The 20,516-nt window shown below is 36.4% G+C and overlaps 1 protein-coding gene across 5 annotated transcripts in view; it reads right to left on the bottom strand.

Annotated features, from left to right (window-relative positions):
* PHTF2 (putative homeodomain transcription factor 2) overlaps positions 1 to 20,516 on the bottom strand; it is a 70,825-nt gene that overhangs the window by 23,476 nt on the left and 26,833 nt on the right. For 3 of the 5 annotated variants that reach the window (XM_019474591.1, XM_019474592.1, XM_019474593.1), the window contains 7 exons: positions 19,366 to 19,422; positions 18,946 to 18,957; positions 15,460 to 15,529; positions 12,817 to 12,975; positions 7,438 to 7,603; positions 6,584 to 6,748; positions 1,321 to 1,522 (listed from right to left, as the gene is read on the bottom strand). In XM_019474591.1, coding sequence (XP_019330136.1) covers positions 1,321 to 1,522; positions 6,584 to 6,748; positions 7,438 to 7,603; positions 12,817 to 12,975; positions 15,460 to 15,529; positions 18,946 to 18,957; positions 19,366 to 19,422 — 831 coding nt within the window. The remainder of the gene's footprint in view (positions 1 to 1,320; positions 1,523 to 6,583; positions 6,749 to 7,437; positions 7,604 to 12,816; positions 12,976 to 15,459; positions 15,530 to 18,945; positions 18,958 to 19,365; positions 19,423 to 20,516) is intronic. The other 2 variants (XM_019474595.1, XM_019474594.1) reach the window with 2 other exon arrangements.

The following is a 20,516-nucleotide window of genomic DNA, read 5'->3' as shown; positions in this document are numbered from 1 at the left end:
GAAAGAGGGACAGGCAGAACAGTCAGGGGTGTCTTATCTACTACCTTTTGCAGTGGCACCAAAATGCATTGATAGTTTTTGGAGGAAGAGACGAGAAGAAGGAGAGAAGAGAGGAGCCTATGCTAGCCTCTGCCAACTTCTTTTTAGTGTGGGTGCGTACTCACCGAGCAAGCTAAACATGGACAACATCTCATCCATTCTATCAAAGAAACCTAAAACTCTTTAAAATTACTTTTTCTTAAAGATCTTTGATTTGTTGAATTTCATCAAGAATGCAAAATGCTTGGAATTGATAAAGACAACTGAACCTCAGTTGCTATCACTGCTGAGAAAGCACCTCCTGCAAAGCAACAGAGTGAAGTTTTTGCCCTGAGATGAATCTTCATCACCTTCATTCTGATGTAATCATATGGATCTTTAAGGGGTTGTTAAATAATTTGGCTATGAAATCCACAAAGAATGCCTTTCCTTTATAAAAATGCGTACTTGTAGACTTCCAGTAGAATAACCTTTCCCTTTGTTATTATCATGGAAAAACCCTTGCTATGATCGATCACTGATGGTAAATACTAGTGAGACAGAGTCAAGTATAAAAGCTGTAATGGCAGTCAACGTATGTTCAAATGCCAATTATAAGAGAGCCAGGAAAAATGTTTTGGAAAAGCTATTCCATAGAACAGTAAGATGAAAATAGGATATTCAGGAGATAATCAGACCCAGCCAAATTAAAAGTTCTGCTTTCTTTCATGACCACTTCCTATGCTTCCATCTCATCCCTATTCCTCACTACAGAATCCTGCCTACTTCATTGAGAAGGAAATCGTGCTTTCCTCATCTTTTTTTTTTTTTTGATTGGTCTCTGTACAAGGAAAAGGAAGATGATTCACAAGCAAATGCTCAGAATGACCTCAAAATTACAAATTGTCTGTAATCCAAAATTTGTTCCATTTTAGCATAGAGACAGACCTGTGCCCAGAGTATCAAAGAGGCAGGAAAAGGTACGGTGTGTTTAGCTTATCTGGAAAAACCCACAGATAAAAGACAGCACACAAATTTTTGCACTGAAATACAGAATAGCAAAGAATGTTTAGATGTCAGTAAGGATCTTCCCACGAGAAAAAGGAAAGGCTAGGAATACAAGGATGAAATAAGAAGACTTAACATAATTTTTGGCCACAGGCCACTAAGCCTAATTTCATTCTAAAAACAATTTTTAAGGATAAAGTAGGTAAGAACGCATCAAAAGCATCATAAAAATACACCTCACGTATAATTTCTCAAATAAATAATCCTGCTTTGAAAGCAACAAAACACACTTACTTTGTGATGACTGTGGTTGTTGAAGGCATCTCTCACTGTTGCAGTGCTCCACCCTGACTCTTCTGGCTTAATCACTTCACATCGACGTTCATGGGCCTGCATACATTCTTCACCGCTTTTACCTGTCTTTTTCCCATCAAGGGACACGTAGCCATTATCAGTCTCAGTGGATTTATCTATTGAGTTTTTTGCTTTCTTAGATCTATATTTGAAACAAATATATGTATTAAATTAATGATTCTCTCAATTTTTTCCTCCAGTCTAAATCCTGCTTATCCTTCTCAACCCACATTTTAGTTTTACTACTAAGATGACCACAACATTATTATTTGTTAATAATATTAACATTTGATGCAATATTTGTAACTATTTCATCTTCTAAATAATACCATTATCCTTTCCTAAAATTGTTACAAAAGAAACTGTCGGTGTCTGAAAGAAAATGATATCATTAGCTACTGAAGAGAAAAGGAAACCTATGGTTTAAAACTAAAACTTCACAGCAACTTTGGCAATAGAAGAACCAGAGGCCTCAAATGTAAATGAGAAACTTCTCTATCTTAACAAAGAGAGAGATGTGCTCAAAGTTTAAGTGTTATTAATTCAAAGCAAGTATGCCATTTCCTGAAGCTGCAAACAAACATGTCATTTAGTACTCTGTACACAGATGGTTTTTGTTGTTGTTTTAAATACACCCTGCTTATTGACAACTCTACTAAACAGAAGGTGATTTACCCTTTTCCGTATTATCCAGTAACACCTTGGCAACATATTTCAATATATCTTACAAATACACTAATTAAGCCTGTTTTCAAATCACAAAATAAGTTTATTAATTATGCTTCAGTATTATTACTCTTAAGACTACTAATATTGATTAATAGTCTTCCATAACATTCTCAGACATCAAGGCCCTTATCTAGTCAACAGATGTAGCAGCAAGAATATCTAACATCAGAAAAAGGCTTTCTCAAAGCAAACGTTTGGATGATTACACTTCCAAATTAGGAAGTGCAGTCAATGAAGGAATGAAAAGGAACAGCAGCTTGCTACCTCATCGGAAGAGACTACTTTAAGTCTTCACTTAAGCTTCTGTATTCTTAAAGTAAATTACATGGGAAAAAAATCAGAAAAGCAATTAATATTTTGTATTTATTAGATTTTGTTTGTTAGATTCCCAGAACACTTTAAAAAAGTGTTATAAATCAAGTTTCCAGATTTTTTTATTTTTATTAAAAGTAGAACACTGGACATAGGTCATGAAACTATCAAGAACCTGTTCAATTGATCTTGTGTTCCTACAAGGGAATATGCATTGCCTTTCTCTTTAAGGAGTGAGGCATTCAGTGAGAGCTTGGATTACACAGAAGAAGATTAAATTCCTCTTTCATATGTACATCGAACGAATTGGGAGAATCGGGATAGTCGCCTCACATTCCTCCCAAGATAAGGTATTCCACATACACAGGGGAGACCTGAACACAAAAAATGGCTAGAGAGAGCTGGATAAAATGGAAAAACCCAAAAAGGAACAATTCACCTATTGGAATGCAGACGAAATAATGAAGAGAAGAGACAATGTTACTAAGGTGTTTCATCCTCCTTTCCCATCTTTAATCTCATTCCACCTTCCCTCACCCCTTCCTGGAAAAAAGCTAACAGCATTTATATTTTTTTTTAAACCAAAGTAACTACTGCTCAACTTCTCTTGTAGGAAGCTATAGAACTCACCTACTATTCCCTCACCTATTCCCAAAATTCTCAGTCAACTTTATTTCTAAATGAGTACAAAACCAGCAGAAACACTTCCTGTAGTTGTTATATCTTTGCATGGATTAATTTTTATTATAAGCTTACAAAGGTAAAGAGACAGCAAGATGCTTTAGCATGTGTTTTGTGGTGGAGAAGCAGTTAGTAAGACTCCTGTTTGCAGATTACTGATGTGCTAGCTCATATACAGAGTTTTAATTTTCCAGGTCCATTAAGAAGATCATCTAAAACATTATTGAGGCTTTGGACAAAAAGGTCAAACTATCAACAGTAAACGTTAGAACTATATTTCTGTGCCATTTCATAATGTCATCGTTTAAGTAAGTTAATGAAGATAACTGAAGAAAGAGAAAGCTTAGCTTATTATTTAATGGGAAAATTTGCTGTTCCACTTCCAGAATAAAGCAAGTATCAGCCTTTCAGTCAGTGGCAACTCACTGTAAAATAGTAAGTTTCAGTAAGCTCAGTTGTGAGCACTAAAGAAGTAGCACTAATATTAAATTATCTGCAATAAGCAGAAACGCAGAGAGGCCAATTTTTAATGCATTAAATATGCTTTTGGCACTTTTTAAAAATTTCTTTTTAACAGTGCAAAAGGGAATGCAGTTCTCACCACATACGTACACACACACATCCAGTCAGAGAGACTTACTCCACAAGTTACTAAGCTGTACGAATGGAGCAACAGGACAACTCTTCCAAGTTTGCTTTGAGAAATTTTTATACATTTCACATGAAACTTGAAAGCTACTAGGAAGAAGTAGCCTGAAACAGTTGACTAGGAATAGATAAGAGAAAAAAAAGAACGTATGTATGTATGTATAATTTGTTCAGATAGGACTTCGCTACTCAAGCAATGTTTAAGTGCTAAAACTGCAAGATAAATACTAGTCTGATATCAACTAAGGCTCATTTTGAAAAACAGGTAACTTGACTGAAGTCCTTCATTTGTTTCTAACGTAGAAATCAAAGGTTTTTTTGTAAGAATCCCTAAATTTAAGTGTAAGCCTCAAGCCAGAAAAGCATAAATTTGGGCTTAAAGTTAGGCTTTTGTGCACTACACTGTGTTAAAAGAAAAAACAACAATAACAAACATGAACAATACTTCCCTAGATAGAATGTATAGTTTCCTAGAATTAATATCTCTCTCTCATTAATCAACTTTTAAAATTTCACACTAGAATTAAAAGTATTTGAGAGCAAGACAGGACAACACCATGACTAAATCCAAGGTCTTAAAAAGCTTGAACATATTCAAAAGCTAAGTCAAGAATGACTTTCAGTCCTATTCATGCATTAGCTAGAGAAACTATTAAGGAAGATGTAAATCAAGTTTCTGGAAGACTGTAGATTTTCACTGTCAAGTATTCTGTTCCCATGTATTTTCATTGGGGTTGGTCAAAAAAAACCCCTCTCCTCCCTGTTCATGCTGCAAAACTTTTAAAGAAGTTACAATTGTAAGATTCCCATAATTGGAGTAAGGACACACACAGAGAGTAAAGTCCCAAATCAGTACTACATTCTGAATAAATCACCTATTTGGATATTGTCCTCCTTTCCAGTGAAACTAATAATTAGTATTTTCTAAATTGCTCCTGTGCTGGATTAAAGTTTAGAATTATATTTTATTAGTCAGACTGAGTTCTGCCATTCAAAAGGATATTTATTGAATACACAGTTCCAGATTACCAGTGACCTGAGTGTAGGCAAATGGTCTAGTTACACAGGGTCCTGCCTTAAAGCAATGAACATAATTTCTGAAGTTAATTTTGCAACCATGTGTTTAAGACCTATATTTAAAACTCCAGAAAATGGTATCTCAAAGCTTAATATATGTGAAAAACTGCTGTAAATAAACACTAATGAGACATTCTAATGTGCTTATCTAAAGAGCTTCAAAATATGTCTTAAGAAACAGGACAGATGTCCCTGTACAGCTTCCCTGCACTGAGGTTTCATAAGATTTTCTTTGGCAACTTCACCAAGTAAAGTAGTCAATGTACTCCACACTGCGCTCCTGCTTACTCATTCCCAGCCCCACTCTGCCATCCCACTATGCTGACAAAATTGTTTGCATTACCACAAAAAAAAATTACATGAAGAAACTGATCTGCATGATCTCCTGGGAAAAAAGGTTATTTTTCAGCTGGACAAGTTCCTGATACGGTTTGTATGGCTCCAGACATACAAACAACTGTGCCTCTGCAACTGAAGAGGTAACAAATGACTAAGGGCTACTTACAGCATTCTCAGTCACTCTGTGCTCTTTATCCTTTGAAGATACTACTAAGTAGTCATCATTGAGGCTTTACATCTATAAATATACACACTACCTCTCACTAAATGGTTTAAACAAGTCCTTAGAGCAAGTCCTACACAGCCCTTCTCAACTGAAAACACTGAGCCTAATATGAGGGAAGGTAAGGAAAAAAATGAATCTTCCAACACTCCCCTTCTTATTGCAGATCAGCATCTTCAATGAATGGAAAACATTCAAAAGTTTACAAGATTACACTCCAAACATACCAGAAAGTAATGCATACAGACCCAAAGAACAGCAGTGGTGTCTATTACTATGACTCATAGTTTGCCAAAGCTAGCTTAATCTACACAGGAAAAAGTCAAATGAACTCTCCTCTCGCAATATTTTTTAAACAGTTTTTAAAATTCTCCAGAGTTTCAACTGGATATTCCCAGAATGTAACATAAGATAAGCTTTACCAGCACATATCACAAGTATGACAGACATGTTAGTGTTGCCATATTTAAGATGCAGCATGCACAACAGAACATCAGTGTAATAACTTGCAGTATCCCTTTTCTCAATTTCATACTATTTTATGAGCATATTTTCTCGTTAATAAATGCTGATATATAGCACCCACAATGCTGCGTGTATAGCATGCCTTGAACACAGACTGCTACAGAATGTTTTTTTAAAAAACTTTTTAATTGCCCAGAGCACTGCATTAGCAGATCGATCATTTGCACAACAGCTCTGGAATGTAACAGGATTAGGTGTGTCCTCCAATCATTAGATGTTTATTTATAAACTAAACGCTATGCCTATTTGAATCCTGAAGGCTTTTCCTTTCGAAAAAGTATGTGATTTGATGACAGTGATAGAGTTCAATAAGCATTCTCTCAGAATGATAAGCAGCTAGTGTAAGACAGTAAAATTAAAGAGCTGAAATTTCTCATTGGATTAAAATTGAGAAACTGAGTTGGTTCGTTCCTGATAGCCCATACAGAGTACTCCTACATCAAAATATAATTTAACGAAAAGTTAATTCAGTATCTTTTAAAAATTATTGCATCAGCATTTGCAAAAGGCAAGAAACAACACATTAGTACATGTTCAAATACTGAGATGAGTTTACCATTAAGAACAAAAACTAGATCAACAAAAGTTTAAACATTACATCAATGTTTACTTATTTAGAAAAGGGATAGTGCATCTCTAACACATATGTAACCTTGAATAAATACAAACCCTGATAAAAAGAAAGCAGCATGCCAGATATCTCTGAAGACAGCGCCAATACTGCAAGGGGTGCTTGTACCGTAGCTCTGCACTGTTCCCTCCTGTGTGTTATCTGTGGTACTAGAGCCATCTCCTTCCCTATGTACTTCCAAATGTGCTGCTTTCCTTAATTTCCTTCATCAGAAGAGATTAAAATTGGAAGGTAGCTTTATAAGTGCAATCTACTAGTTCTATAACGTGTTGAGCAGTTTAAGCATGCAAAACCAAGCAAGATTTCAAAATATTTTGCTAAAGCTTTATCACGTCAACTTAATAAACTCCATTTAATAAAACTAAGCATAACACTTATTCATTATAACAACACTTAAACCCAAAATACATTTCATCTCATCAGAGGCTTAGACCTGCAAAATTCACTACTGCAGGTTTTCCCATTTTAATGGGACAATTCACTGTAGCAAACCATACTCAGTGAAGTGCTGGAAGACTTAAGTTCTACGCTTCCAATAGCATCTCCTTTAATGTATGTTTCCCACAGAGATCACTAGTCAGTATTGCACAGAGTTCTAAAACAAATTTGCAGTAATACTGTCACTTTACCACTATTCAGATACAAACTGTTCTGAGGCAAAATGTCAGATTCAATGCATTATAATTCAAATAAAACAATGCATAAATTAGTCAATGCATAAAAGTTAAAAAGCACCAATTAAGCACCCATTTTTAAGTTTCAGATAAAAAACAGAGCACCGATTTCTCCTCTCTTGCAAAGCAGAGACTGTAAAGCCCTACATTTTTTTCATGCACGTTCTTTAGAATGGTTTGACAATCCTAAATGATAAGTACTTTAACATAGACTATACCTTCTTCTTTTACCCCCTGTGCTGGGAGGTGGCTTAGGAGTTCGTGTTGAAACAATCTGACAATGCACAGTTCCAAGTAGCAACATTAGCCATATTGGCCCAATTACTTCAGTCAGAGGTATATTATGTGGGCTTTGGGCTGTACAGAATAACACTACAGCAGCAACTGGAAAAGAAGGAAAACGAAGTTGAGTTCAATATTTGAAATGTCTGAAATGGCCAACTCGTTACATGGCTTTTGTTAAAAAGATAAACAGTCAGCTGTAGTCCTTTACCTGCATTTTAAACCAACCCATGCAATTCTGAGAGGAAGGAATTATAAATGCAATGAAATAGGCAGTAATAAAGATTTAAACAGTTGCCTACTGTCTTAATATCCATCTCTTCTTTTACACTTGTGATATTACAGCTGTTGCTCAAAAAAAGGCGGCAGAATGAAGTAAAGGGGGGAAAAAAAGCATTTGGAAAGCTAGATCTGTCACGAAACAACTTTAAATTAAGCTGAAACTTCAGTAGGAGACAAAAAACAAAAAGCAAATGTCATCCTTAAAGCAGCCCAAATAAACTTAATTTTGTATCACTTATAATGATGTGGCACAATCTAACAAGTTAAGTGAGTGTAGGACTCATCAAACCAGGAGCAGGTTGTCCAGACAGGCTGAAGTCTCTCCATCCTTGGAGATATTCAAACCCTGACTGGACATGTCCCTGAGCAACCTGTTCTAGCTGACCCTGCTTTGAGCAGGGGTTCAGACTAGACGATCTTCAGAGGTCCCTGCCAACCTCAACTAGCCTGTGATTCTGGAAAACCATATATTTCAACACTGTAAGGACCAACAGATTACCAATTTTCTGGTAATGAGGAAAGATCAAAGACAAACCATGTAAACTATGAGGTAGTCCAGCTGAAGTGACCAGGACTCCAACCAGGACTTGTGATTGGAAAAGGGGCAGCTTCAAATTCCACAGTTAACTGTTAATTTTCTAACCCTGTAACCAGCTTTTCATATATAGCCAACACCCACGCAGCTCTTCTTGCTCCTGTACCCAGAGCCCAACCACTTCTACAACTCAGAAGTGTCTTTACAGGCTTCAGGTCAATCTAAACACATTTGACAGGCATGGGGCAGACAGAAGAGGCAATCCCCCTCTTTTCTCTGCTTATTGTATGTTCTTGTTGCTCTGCCTCTATGGCTTGAAGTGCTGTGTTCTGTAACTCAGCTGAGAGAAGCTATCAAGAAAAAAAAAGCAGAAACTCCAAGAAACAATTCAGAAACAGAACAGAATAATTCCCTGTGTCTAACATCCACACATCCCATGAAAACTTGGTTTTGTTCCGGTACCACTAAGAAGTGAAAGTCCCATAATTTAGACCTACTCCTAGCACAAGAAATACATGGTACAAGTTCAACAGCTTTCACCAGTTCTCTACTAAACTTAATTGAAAAAAATACAGCCACATGCAAATTTACGTGCCACATTCAAACACCTAAAATATATCACATGAAGCCACGCCTAATGCAGCAGATACCTGGATGCAATGTTTTCCACTAAAAAGAGATTAGACGTGTTTTTCATGAAATAATCTTTAGCAAGGTAACCAGTATTAGAAACACGATGAATGTACAAAACAATGGAATTATTTTTGATTGTGGTAATCTATTTCGAATTTCCCATCAGTCTTTTTCCTAAATTAAAGCACAGAACTCTTACATAGAACACATAGGGTATCTTTTATTACTATATGTGGACTAAGTTTTTGCCATATGAGGTTTCTCAGAAAGACAGTATGCATCAATCAGAAACCCAACTTACTAAAAAATAAACAAAAAAGGCACAGATAGTAAAAGGTACAGATAATACTACCTCATTCTAAATGAGCTTATCTGAGTTTCTCACACATACAATTAGCTTCATTAGGTATAAAGCGTAAATAAGTAGCCAATTTTGACTCCTACCATGCAATTTAGATAAACACATACTTCTGAGAACACAGAGCTCCACAGATCCATGTGAAATGATTTGCAGGAGTAGGCCTCCACAAAATAATTTCAAACTTCACTACAAGATTTCTTCTGCTACTTAAAAAACATTTAACAAAGCAGAGTGACCTAGAAGAAATCATCTTCTTCCAGCAGATACAAATCTGTAGATTGCAGATTCCCACCATGAAGTTTCACACAAATTTAGGAAAGTGTTACCATTTACCATTAATGTAATGTTACCATTACTACTGATCTTTTCAGTAGGATGGGAGGGAAATCCAAGAACTTCTTTCTGCACAGTGTGTCAATACACTGTAGTTCAGATTATCCAAGAATTGCTCCTACCAACAGCTAGGTCTTGGAACAGAAATTCTCACACCACTTTTAATTATTTCTTTACTTATTTATAGTATTTGGACTTGTACTTTTCTAAATTACAATGGTTTATTTTGTGAAACAGACACAAATGAAATTATATCACAGAGCAAAAAGCTGTATCAAAGAAAGCAACTGTACATTTCAAAGACCAACAAGCATTTATTTTTATAGCATTTAAAGCTTTGAAATATTTGTATTACCAAGTTTAAAAAGACATACATATATGTATCTCACCACAATAAACAATAATTGTATACTATTAAAGTTTCTTTTTCATACTTAAATATACAATAGAGATACACACTGTAATTTCACACTTCATTTTCCTATTAGAATATAGAAACTTTTTTAAAGTAAAAATGAGGTAATGCTATAAACTAAATGGATAAGGAGTCAGAAGAAAAAGGTTTTACTTCTACCTTAATTCATCAGCCTGTTCCATGACCTTGGACAAAACCCATTTCTCTATAGTTCTCTTATCACACATTTTGCTAATCATACTTTATACTAAAGGAAACCAATGCAAATAAAATCTGGAGTTTAAGTCTACAGCCAAGGAAATAATTCTTTTCTGTAGACTTACATAAATGCTAGCAAGTATCCTGCTAAAGCTAATCAATTTCAAAGCAATAATTCCAAGTAATGCAGTTCATAAATCTATAGAAAATACTTCATAATTAAATAAATTTATTTAACTAAACATATATAAACAAAATAAAGTCAGACCATTTTACAACAGTATCAGTGAGAATCTGTCATCACGACAGAAAGTCCAAGCTACAATACAAAAATTCAGATTCAGGGCAGAAATACAGCCACTGGAATTTGAAGTGTTTTGTTGTTACGTTGTCATAATAGATTCTTGATGTTTTGGTGCTTCCTTACCATTATTTAACTAAACATATATAAACAAAATAAAGTCAGACCATTTTACAACAGTATCAGTGAGAATCTGTCATCACGACAGAAAGTCCAAGCTACAATACAAAAATTCAGATTCAGGGCAGAAATACAGCCACTGGAATTTGAAGTGTTTTGTTGTTACGTTGTCATAATAGATTCTTGATGTTTTGGTGCTGCCTTACCGATTTTGTACAAAATTAATAACTGAGCACACCTTCTGAGTAAAATACAAGCAAAACTTATATAGAAGTGCTAGAAGGAGAGGCTTGAGGGGGGTTGTTTTAAATAGTTTCCAATTTAAAAAAATTGTCAATTGTAATGTACATGTAAGTGAAATTAAAGTCTTTAAATTTATTTCAAAAAACATCAAAAACTCTGTAGTTAATTCAGCACAATTTAAATGACAAGTGTTTCAAACAGTTGGATTATAGTGTAATATGGAATACTATTAATTCTTTTCCAGTATTTGTTAGTTCACAACCTCAGAAATATCAGAAATATTTTTTCACATTACAGACTATATGGATTAGGGAAGTGATGCATTCCAACCATAACCTCAGTAAATCATAGATCCCAAGAAATCGGAGGGGAAAAAAAGTTAATTACAAGATAGCTCTGTAATTAATGTCCTAAAAAACTTGCTTGCACTCAGAATCTGCATTGTCTTACTATTTTGCTGCTTTTAGAGTCTTATGAAGGCTCCACAAATTAAGTGTGGGTGTACTTTTAAAATAAATTTAAGAATGGGAATATAAAAAAATTACTATAATGGGGTTCTCAGAATAAGCCACCATATAACTTACGAATTTTACTACCTGTATTACTATAAATGAGATTAAAATTATTAACACTACAGGATCACTTACCATAGTATACACAAATGCTAACGTACGCAACAATACTTCTTAAGAACCTATCTCAGAAATGGGGATAAGGAGAAGTTTGACAGGAGACCACATGAATATTTGTCAATATTTCAAGTTTTGGGGCACTGGCACTGTGAAATTCATTTTATAGCTGCTAACATCATCACACAAGAGGCACTGAAGTCTTTTTTTTTTTTTAAACTCCATTTCTTGTTTTAAATACAATTTCCAAATGATACAGTGATTCACAACTGGCAAGGACAGATGGCAAAATTGAAAAAGTAATATTGTATTTTAATTGGATTTCAGTGGAAAACTTGTCAGTCATTTAGCTTCTCAGGGTACTTAAATTGCTCCCAACTTTCATTAACCTTCTGTTCCATTTCTGTTGTACACGCTTCTGATACACTTATTCTTTTGGTGACTTTCACACTGTTAAGATACTGACTCACTACATTACATTCTTCCCTTTCTAATTTTCCTCTTATATATTACATACAATTAAGAGAAGCACAAAGTCAGATTACTAGAACTCGAGATTGAGCTTCCCGAAAACTGAATTGCCTTCTGTTTGTTAACAGTTGCCCAAAAGTCCTTCTATAATCTAGGAAATATAAAATTAAGATGTACAGTCTCCCCATTGCAATGGAAAAAATAGCAGAAGCACATAGGACAATAAAAGCCCCCCATTTGCCAGTAATTCAGGAGCACGGCTGAGGTCTGACTAAAGTATAAGCTAGAAATTCACTGCCTCTGACGTGAAAATAACACATGGAAGGACAACTGGAAACTGGTCAAACAGATCATCCTACCAGGCTGCACAAGCTGCACGCACCTTGGCATGTTTGGCCTTGCTTGTTTCTTGATCAGAGCTCTTGATCTGCACAAGTACCAGAAAGACCAAAAGCCCAAGACAAAATACACTGCCTAAGCCAAAGGTTTCTTTGATATTTGCTCAGTTCTGAACTAAATTAGATAGTCCTGGAAACCTAAATTATATACCGAGATGACAAACTAACACGCGTGCTAAATGCTGAAGAAAGCCTGTGAGGAAATCCTTAAGTTTTCAGTATGCCCCCTTTATATATGTAAAAGAAGTGTTAACCAAAAGACACATGCTTGGGACTGCTTTTCTGAAATATTAGAATGAACCTTAACAGCATAAAGTGAACCAAGTAATATACAGCAGCTTCCATATTGTTAAAATAAGGCATTCGGTTGAAGCTGATCCTGTAATCCAACTCTACCTTGAAGAAGGTAAAGAACAAGCAGCCAGAAAAAGATGACCCTCGATGTCACTTGTAGCCACCACCTGTAGAAGAATGGAAAGAAAACAACTCTCACGATTCCTTTGCGGGTCAGAGATGTCCAAGGACTTTCAGGTTTTGCTTTAGCAAAAGCAGATCCTTTAAAAAAAGAAAAGAAATTTTGATATATTTCATTGTTATGGCTAATAATAACTTTAGTTGTTCAATAGCAGAGTAAAGATAGTTATTTAAAGGAGCAATTATTAAACATAATTATTTGAATAAATTTTGTACTTCCACCATTTCACTATCTCCTCAATCCAAAATTTGCAAAAATGGTTGGTGCCCTCTTGACTGCCATGATCAGGAACTTCTACAAATACCTAGATTTTGGAAAGTATGAATAACAAAACATTACCATTTCTTACTATGCCAAAATTATTTTAAAATAAATTATTGAAAATTGTTCTGTTTCACTGAGGTATCAGAAACTTGATATGAAGCAACAGGAAGTCATATGAAAACTCCACATGCCCGTGGAGGCACAGCAGAGCCCTTTCCCAACACAGCAAAGGGATCTAAAACATCAACATCTGTAAATTGCTCCAGCCTTGTAATTCAGGAAAATGGAATAAGGTTGAGAAGTACAGAGGAGTATCTGTCCAACTGAGGACTAGCCCCAGGAGCAGGGAAGCTACCCAAAGAATAATTTACTTTATTTACAATTTACTTCCTGCAAATTCCCAGTTCTCTGGCAGCTAGAAAACTGTGTAACATTTACTTAATGGGGGTGTGACTTAAATTATGCCGAGGTTACTGCTTGGAAAGGGCAATTACTGTGTGCTGCTACGCCATCTCCACCTTGTTTACAAGCAGAACTGACATTAGTGAGCTCTGTGCTGGCACAGGTAAAACACTGCCAGTACTGGAACTACTTTAATGCCGACTTTAGACATCCATGCAGAGCAGTCATTTAAGTTATTCATGTATATCACTATATTGACGTGGTCTACTGCTGTTCCTTAACTCCTAAAAGCATTTAATTTTCAGTTCGGTTTCTTTAAAGTTCAAATGGTATTTGATTTTGTTTCTCTCTCACATTCCCATTTTTAAAAAGTTATATTGCTAGGTGATGTGATAAAAGCTTGTCTGCACACCTGCAGAGGAGCTCAAAGAGACAATGGCAGGTGGGGGAGCCCAAATAATACCCTGTCGGGGTTCTTCTAGACTTATCACTGGAGCCATCAGTCCATGGAAGGCCCGTCTCCACAAGGCCAGAGCAGGACAGAGGCACAAGGGCAGGCGGGAATCCAAATCAAGGAAGTAACACCTTGACCAGGCCCCTCCCAGGGCTGTCCCAGCAGAGCCATCAGCCCCCGCTGTGCAGGTGTGAAACCACCATCACCACGAGCCATGGGGAGCAGCTCTCCAGATCACCTTTCAGACGAAAGGGGGTTGCTGCCCAGGGGTGTGGGACTCATTACGGGATGCAGGGGAAAAGGAGCTCAGATTGCACAGGACTTACTATGGGATGCTTGGGGAAGAAACCAAGGCTGGGAGAAAGCAGGGGTTTAGGTGATTTGGGGAGAAACAAGTGCGGGGAAATTGAGGGGTGAGGGGATAAAAAGGACTGGTCATGCGTAAATAGCTGCTGCTCAGTACGCTGCTTGTCTGGCCATGCCATGCGCCTGATCATCACAGTCTGTACTATCTTCTTATTAAATTCCTTTAACTCTCTCCTGGGCGGAGGGCGGTCTATTCTGTGTGCATCCATGCGTACGGGGGGCTGAGTGCCAGCACCAGGAGTCAGACATCAGAGCATGAGTCGGGGGGAGGGCCGTGTGTCAACGAGTGCAGGTGTGCGAGTGAGCATGCAAGTGCTAGTGAAGATCAAGCCAGACTAACCGGTGAAGGGGTGAAGTGGCCTGGGAGCAAGGGGGTGAGCGGGTCTCTGACGGCCAGCTCTGGGTGTGAGGGTGCCTGTGTATCTCTGAGGGCAAGAGCACAGCAGGGTGCTTTGGTTAATTCTAGACCGAATTCAAAGAGCACTACCTGGAATGGATTCAGGAGACCATGCTGGCTGCTGGGCTCATGGAAAAAAATGCTAAATAATATTTTCCCTAGCCTTCACGAGGCATGAGGGAAATTAAATAAAGTTAAAAATAAATTAAGACTAAATAAAGACTTTTTGAAAAGTCTCCTATCATCTGACCTTCTGTTGCTGTTTTGTTATTTAAAACAGGCAAGAAATATTCAAGGCCTATACAATTTTTGCTCTCCAGAAATTTCAACATAACTTTTCCTCTAGATGTCAGAAGATTTGGAAGAAGTCTGAATGCATGATAATAGGAGATTTCTGAACTAGTAACTCCAAAACTTTGATCCATGACAATCCACGTGTTTCTTTTTTACAAAATCTAAATCTATAGAACAAAATCTAAATCAAATTTTTAAGCCTTCAGGTTAATCTAGAGGTCATCTTTTAACAATATTTCCTATTTGTCTTCTTTAGAGAGGAGTTACATAGGGTTGGTTGTTGGGGCTTTTATTTTTAAATACTTACTAATACACTCTTGTTACAAGACACAGGATAGCAGTTATTTTTATACTAAGAAATTCAGCTTTTTCTAGCTCAGGACCTACCTCTTACAAGATCAACATCTATGAGGTCTGGTTTCACATGTCCTGTTTTCTTTGGTTTGTTTCTCAAACCCTGCAATAGGCAAATACTATCAAAATACATTCATGCAGATGACAGACATTACGAAAGAAAAAATATTGATGTGGTCAGTAATTGTATTTAACCTATACTGTTACTGAAAATTCAGACAAATATGTCAACTTTATATGTTTAAAGTACTATAAAATAAACATTCCAAGGCACAAGGCACAATAAATGCCTTTCACACACTTTACAATCTAAACAAAATCCAACCAATTACTGACCCATTAGGTAATTTCTCAAACATAGCGAAGCACTGAGCACTCATCTCCCATGGCTTGGAATTATGCAGACAACATATGCACACACTTGCAAGAATTAGTAGTACATTTATATTAGGTTTTCAGAACTGTTGCAACAAATTACTTTCCTGAATCTCTTTTCTCCTTAGATGACTAATTAAACTTTACAAAATGCTTACATTGCAACTCCCTAATTCCAAACCTAGGTAGCAAATCACGTTTCAATGCAAGAGCCATTGTCAGAAATCCAAATTATAGAAAAGTATTGAATTTTTCTTAATAGTGAATATAGATTCATCTATTAAAAAGAGGAAAACAAGTCCACAAAACAGGAAAGAAGCAGAAAAAAAAAGCAAGCTTATTTTGTCTTTTAGAAACGATATCTTCCTTCACTGAAGAGCCAAACTATCTTGCAAAACTTTCAATTTTGTTTTTAATGCTAAAATGTGATGATATACTCTCAAGTCCGCGGGTTTATTCTGATCCCTTTAGATTACGCTCTTGGTCACATCAGCCAATAATGATTCCACAGAGTACAGTTCATACAGAATAAAATACAACATTTCAAAAAATATTTCAGGTACCAATGGAATTATGATGGAAGTGGTTTAACTGCTTTCATTCAAAAAGCAGTTAAATTCACTGGTGAACTGTAGATTTCCACCATTGTCATATTTCATCCATGTGTAAAAACATTAATTACTTAAATGTAAAAATTAAATTCCGATGAAAGCATAAAAATGAAATTATTATCAATGAGAAAAAGATCAGTGAAATCTGGTCATGTTAATCTTCATAAGAACAATATCAAGCAAATTGTTCAAATAGGTAGAGTGCAGCTCAATATTTCTCACATCTAAATTCAACTGGATTTATTTTTCATGCTGAAATAAAAATTAAAAAAAACCAACTGTTCACAATGAACTAGATATACAGTCATCGCCTGATGCATCTATTAGAAAACTGACAGTTTGCTTGAAATGAAACAAAATTAATACATAGAACTGAAACATGGATAGGACAAAATGTGCTCTGAGGATGACAAATACAGAAAACCAGCTGTATTGTAGACTTAAGCGCTGCATAGAGCTTAACATGCAAGATTTATACAGAACAGCAGTCTTAAAACTGCAGTAATTTTACGTGGAATGAGAAAACAAGCCCATAATTAGAATTGGAAATATTATAATTCTAGAACCAGCTACAGATTCTTGTGAAATCTTGCATAAGTGAGCCACTCTTTCATAAAAAGATCTAAAGCTTAAAAATAAAATGCTGAATGATATGATAATTTTCAAATGCACTACTGCTTATGGGCCACAAGATTTTTCTTGAAAGTCTAAATAAAGATGTATGTGTATCTTAGAAAAAACAACCCCCTGAAAACACATGCACAATCCTAGGAAAAATTTACCACTGTGGCTAAAACTATGTTTTCAATTTAAAGAAAGAATTCTGCAAAAAATGTCAACAGTATAACTTGATGCATCTTTCATAGGAAAAGAAATGGTGACACATTCTTTAAAAATTCCGTTGGTCAAAACTCAAATGCTTTCAGTGTCCATGGATTACACTGAATTGGTGGTTCTACTTTTTGCCACACACAGTGAAAGAATTCCATTTATTAAGATGCAATTTCTCCACTTTCTTAATGCATCACAAATATCTGTAATATATGTGGAAAACAGCAGTTTCAAACTAAGGTTAATTAGAAAAAATATTTATACTGTTCCATACTGTTCAGGCTCATCCAGTTAGTTCATACAATTTCGATTCCGCACCGAACACATTTCAGCTAATAGCAAAAATAAAGTTTAAATAAAAATGCTTAAAAATAGTTGCTATTATTGTAAAAATTCTTTTGCACAAATTTTAAAATTAATCTTAATAGATTCTATTATAGTTCTAACTAAACTGTAAATTTGTAGTATCAGAAACAGATTTCCTACTAAAAAGTAATAATGTAGATTTTTAGTAAAGTTCATTTATAAACAGTACTGCAGTAGCTTTGAGATTAAAGTGCCGATGTGGAGTACTTGAATTTAGTAGTCTGTTCCAGTGTTACCATTATTACACTAAACTCAAGCAACACAAACTCGTATAGACACCATCATTACTTTGCTAGTTATTGGACTCCAGAGCCAAAGGAGATGCATTTCGAATAAGCACAAGGCATTATTTGCAGTAAATTATTTGAATAATGCCCTATTATGCACTAGTTACAAGAACTTCTGTCGTAACGGCAATTGGTTTTCATGGTCGTGGAAAGGACCCTGAAAACAAGTAAGACGCTAGGCTCTCAGTTTGAAATTAGTTGTACCGATTGCCACGGACATTTCTGAAAGCTCTCTCTCTGCACGCTTCAGACAAACGGCACTGCAAGGCGCAATTTTCCCGCAATAGACTCCTGCTTGTCCTAACAGCGCTTATCCCGGCTGTAGCTGGTGCTGCACTCAGAAGCGTGCTCCCCTGAAGATCCACCGGGCACCTCCAAGTAACCCGAGCCGCCCGGCACAACCCCGGCCGCCCGGGTCTCCTCCGGGCAGGGCAGGCCGGGAGGGCGGGCGGGCAGGCCCCGCGCGGGGCGTGCTGCTGCCGGGGCAGGCTGCGCGGTCAGCGAGACGGGGATGTACAGCACCGCAAAGATTCGGGCATCGGGGTTAGAACCACTTCTAAAAATACCATCAGCTCCGGCTTAAAAGTTAATTTGCAGATTCTTGTACAGAAATCGGGGAACTCTGTAGTTCAGGTCAGTACGAGTTTCCATGTGAAGCAAACAAGTCCCCCTAGCACATTTTGTTTAGCTATTTAAGTACTGGGGAGGAAAAAAAAAACAAACAACCCACCCGCAGGGAAACTGGAGCAATGTACGTTTTGCTAATGTTAAGAATTAGCAATGCCTTGAAACTCATGCAGTAATAGCATACTTCTCATGTGCAGTATTTGAAGGAAAAAAAGGTTAATTGCAAGAAAATGTTAATTAAATTAACATCATGGAGTATGACATAATACACAATCCATAAAGCTATTACATATAGGACTGATTTCTTTTTCTCCAAAACAATTTAGCAACGTGGCAGACATTGATGGCACTGTTAGTTAAACCAAAACGCAAAGAACACTGTTAAACTGCTTGTTCAGAGAAACAAAGCCTGAAGTACTTACCAGTCTAATAAACTGTACAAAACAATGACAGCATCATAAAGGAGGAAAAGTAAACTGCAGGTATAAGGTTACTAACTGAAAGTAAAGAGAGCTCAGATAACTGACATTAGAATTCATCACAAAGAAAAGTGAAAGACAGAGGTACTGCAACAACTAAGCCCTGGCTTAAGATAGTTGAAAAAAAAAATGTACTGACATACAGAAAGATGCAGCACGTTAAATGCTGCAGTTATTAATTATATGAAATAGATAGAGCATAATTCCCCGGTTACGTTTGGTTACACTCCAGAAGTCTGGTTTTACTTTACCAGGATTAAATACCACCACATACATTGTAAATTACATCAGTGTACACAACCACAGACAGCACTGCTGATAACTGGTCAAAAAAAAAAAGTTGAAATGCTGTAATATTATTACCTTTATTTCTCTTTGCTCTACTGATTTTTCCCATATTTGTTGATCATATGCCCCAATCTAAAAAGAACACACAAAAATATCTACATTAGGTTTTAAAAGACATTGATCAAACAAAATCAATCAATCTTCAACAAGACAAGCATGAAGACAGCAGGTTACTTCCTTGGGGAGACTTATTTACAAAGAAATCTTTATCTTCTCCGTTCTATCTTGACTGGACTGGATCTAGCTAACCTGTAAATGAGTTGTGATAGAGGGGAGAGGCAAGCAGATAGCCTCAGCCTCACTGCATGACTTGTGCAAGGCAGAACCGGGAACACCAGACTGCCTCCCACCTCAGGTCGGGATTCCAGCCTCCGTACTGACAGAGAGCAGATCCACAGCAGCAACACTGACAGTCTTTCAGTTAACTTCAGAGAAAATACCACGCACGTCTAGTTGAACTCATACCTTCAATTAATTTGTTATTTTTTAAACCTTCTTCCTCTGTATTTCCCATTCCATTCCACCCACTTTTACAGCTACATTGTCTTTAGCTTTATCTCTTAAGATTGCACAGCAACAAAATATATGGTCAGGCTGGTAATCAACTAGATCACAGGCCAGGGAAAACTCAAAGAGTATCAGGAAATGCCACTTTTCCCGCTGAAGCACTGGTGAAATAATGTTCCTATAGTAGACGTATTCCCAAATTTGTTCACTCCCATTAAGCTGCTAGTCTATTTACTCATGAAACTCTTCTGAAGATCTCAGTTTTGTCTAAACGTGAGCAAGTTTTTAGTTAAAAAAATGGAATAAAAAGGAATTGTTTTCTCTCAGGCTCTAACCTCACCACAGCACTGTAGAAAACTTGGTGCATTTATAAGAGCAGAACCATAGAAAGACTGAAGGTTGATCCTGCAAGCAGTTATTAAAATCCTAGCACTAAGACCAGTTTTGATGAGTTCCGTCTTTTTAAATAACCATCAATACAGGTAGCTATAGTTAATTTAAGAAATGACTCTGCACTTGTTTATACAAGAAAGCCACCCTATGACTGTCAGATATTTTGAAGAAGGTAAACTTCAGGAAATTCACATGTAAGATAGTGACAAGAACGAGTCAATATATGAGACGATATATCCAAGTTTTGTAAGAAGTTATCAAAGATC

This window comes from Aptenodytes forsteri, unplaced genomic scaffold (assembly GCF_000699145.1).
Source record: "Aptenodytes forsteri isolate BGI_AS27 unplaced genomic scaffold, ASM69914v1 Scaffold137, whole genome shotgun sequence".
Taxonomy (NCBI): Eukaryota; Metazoa; Chordata; class Aves; order Sphenisciformes; family Spheniscidae; genus Aptenodytes; species Aptenodytes forsteri.
The sequence above is the reverse complement of the archived record's forward strand: the minus strand, read 5'-3'. Positions and strand labels throughout refer to the sequence as shown.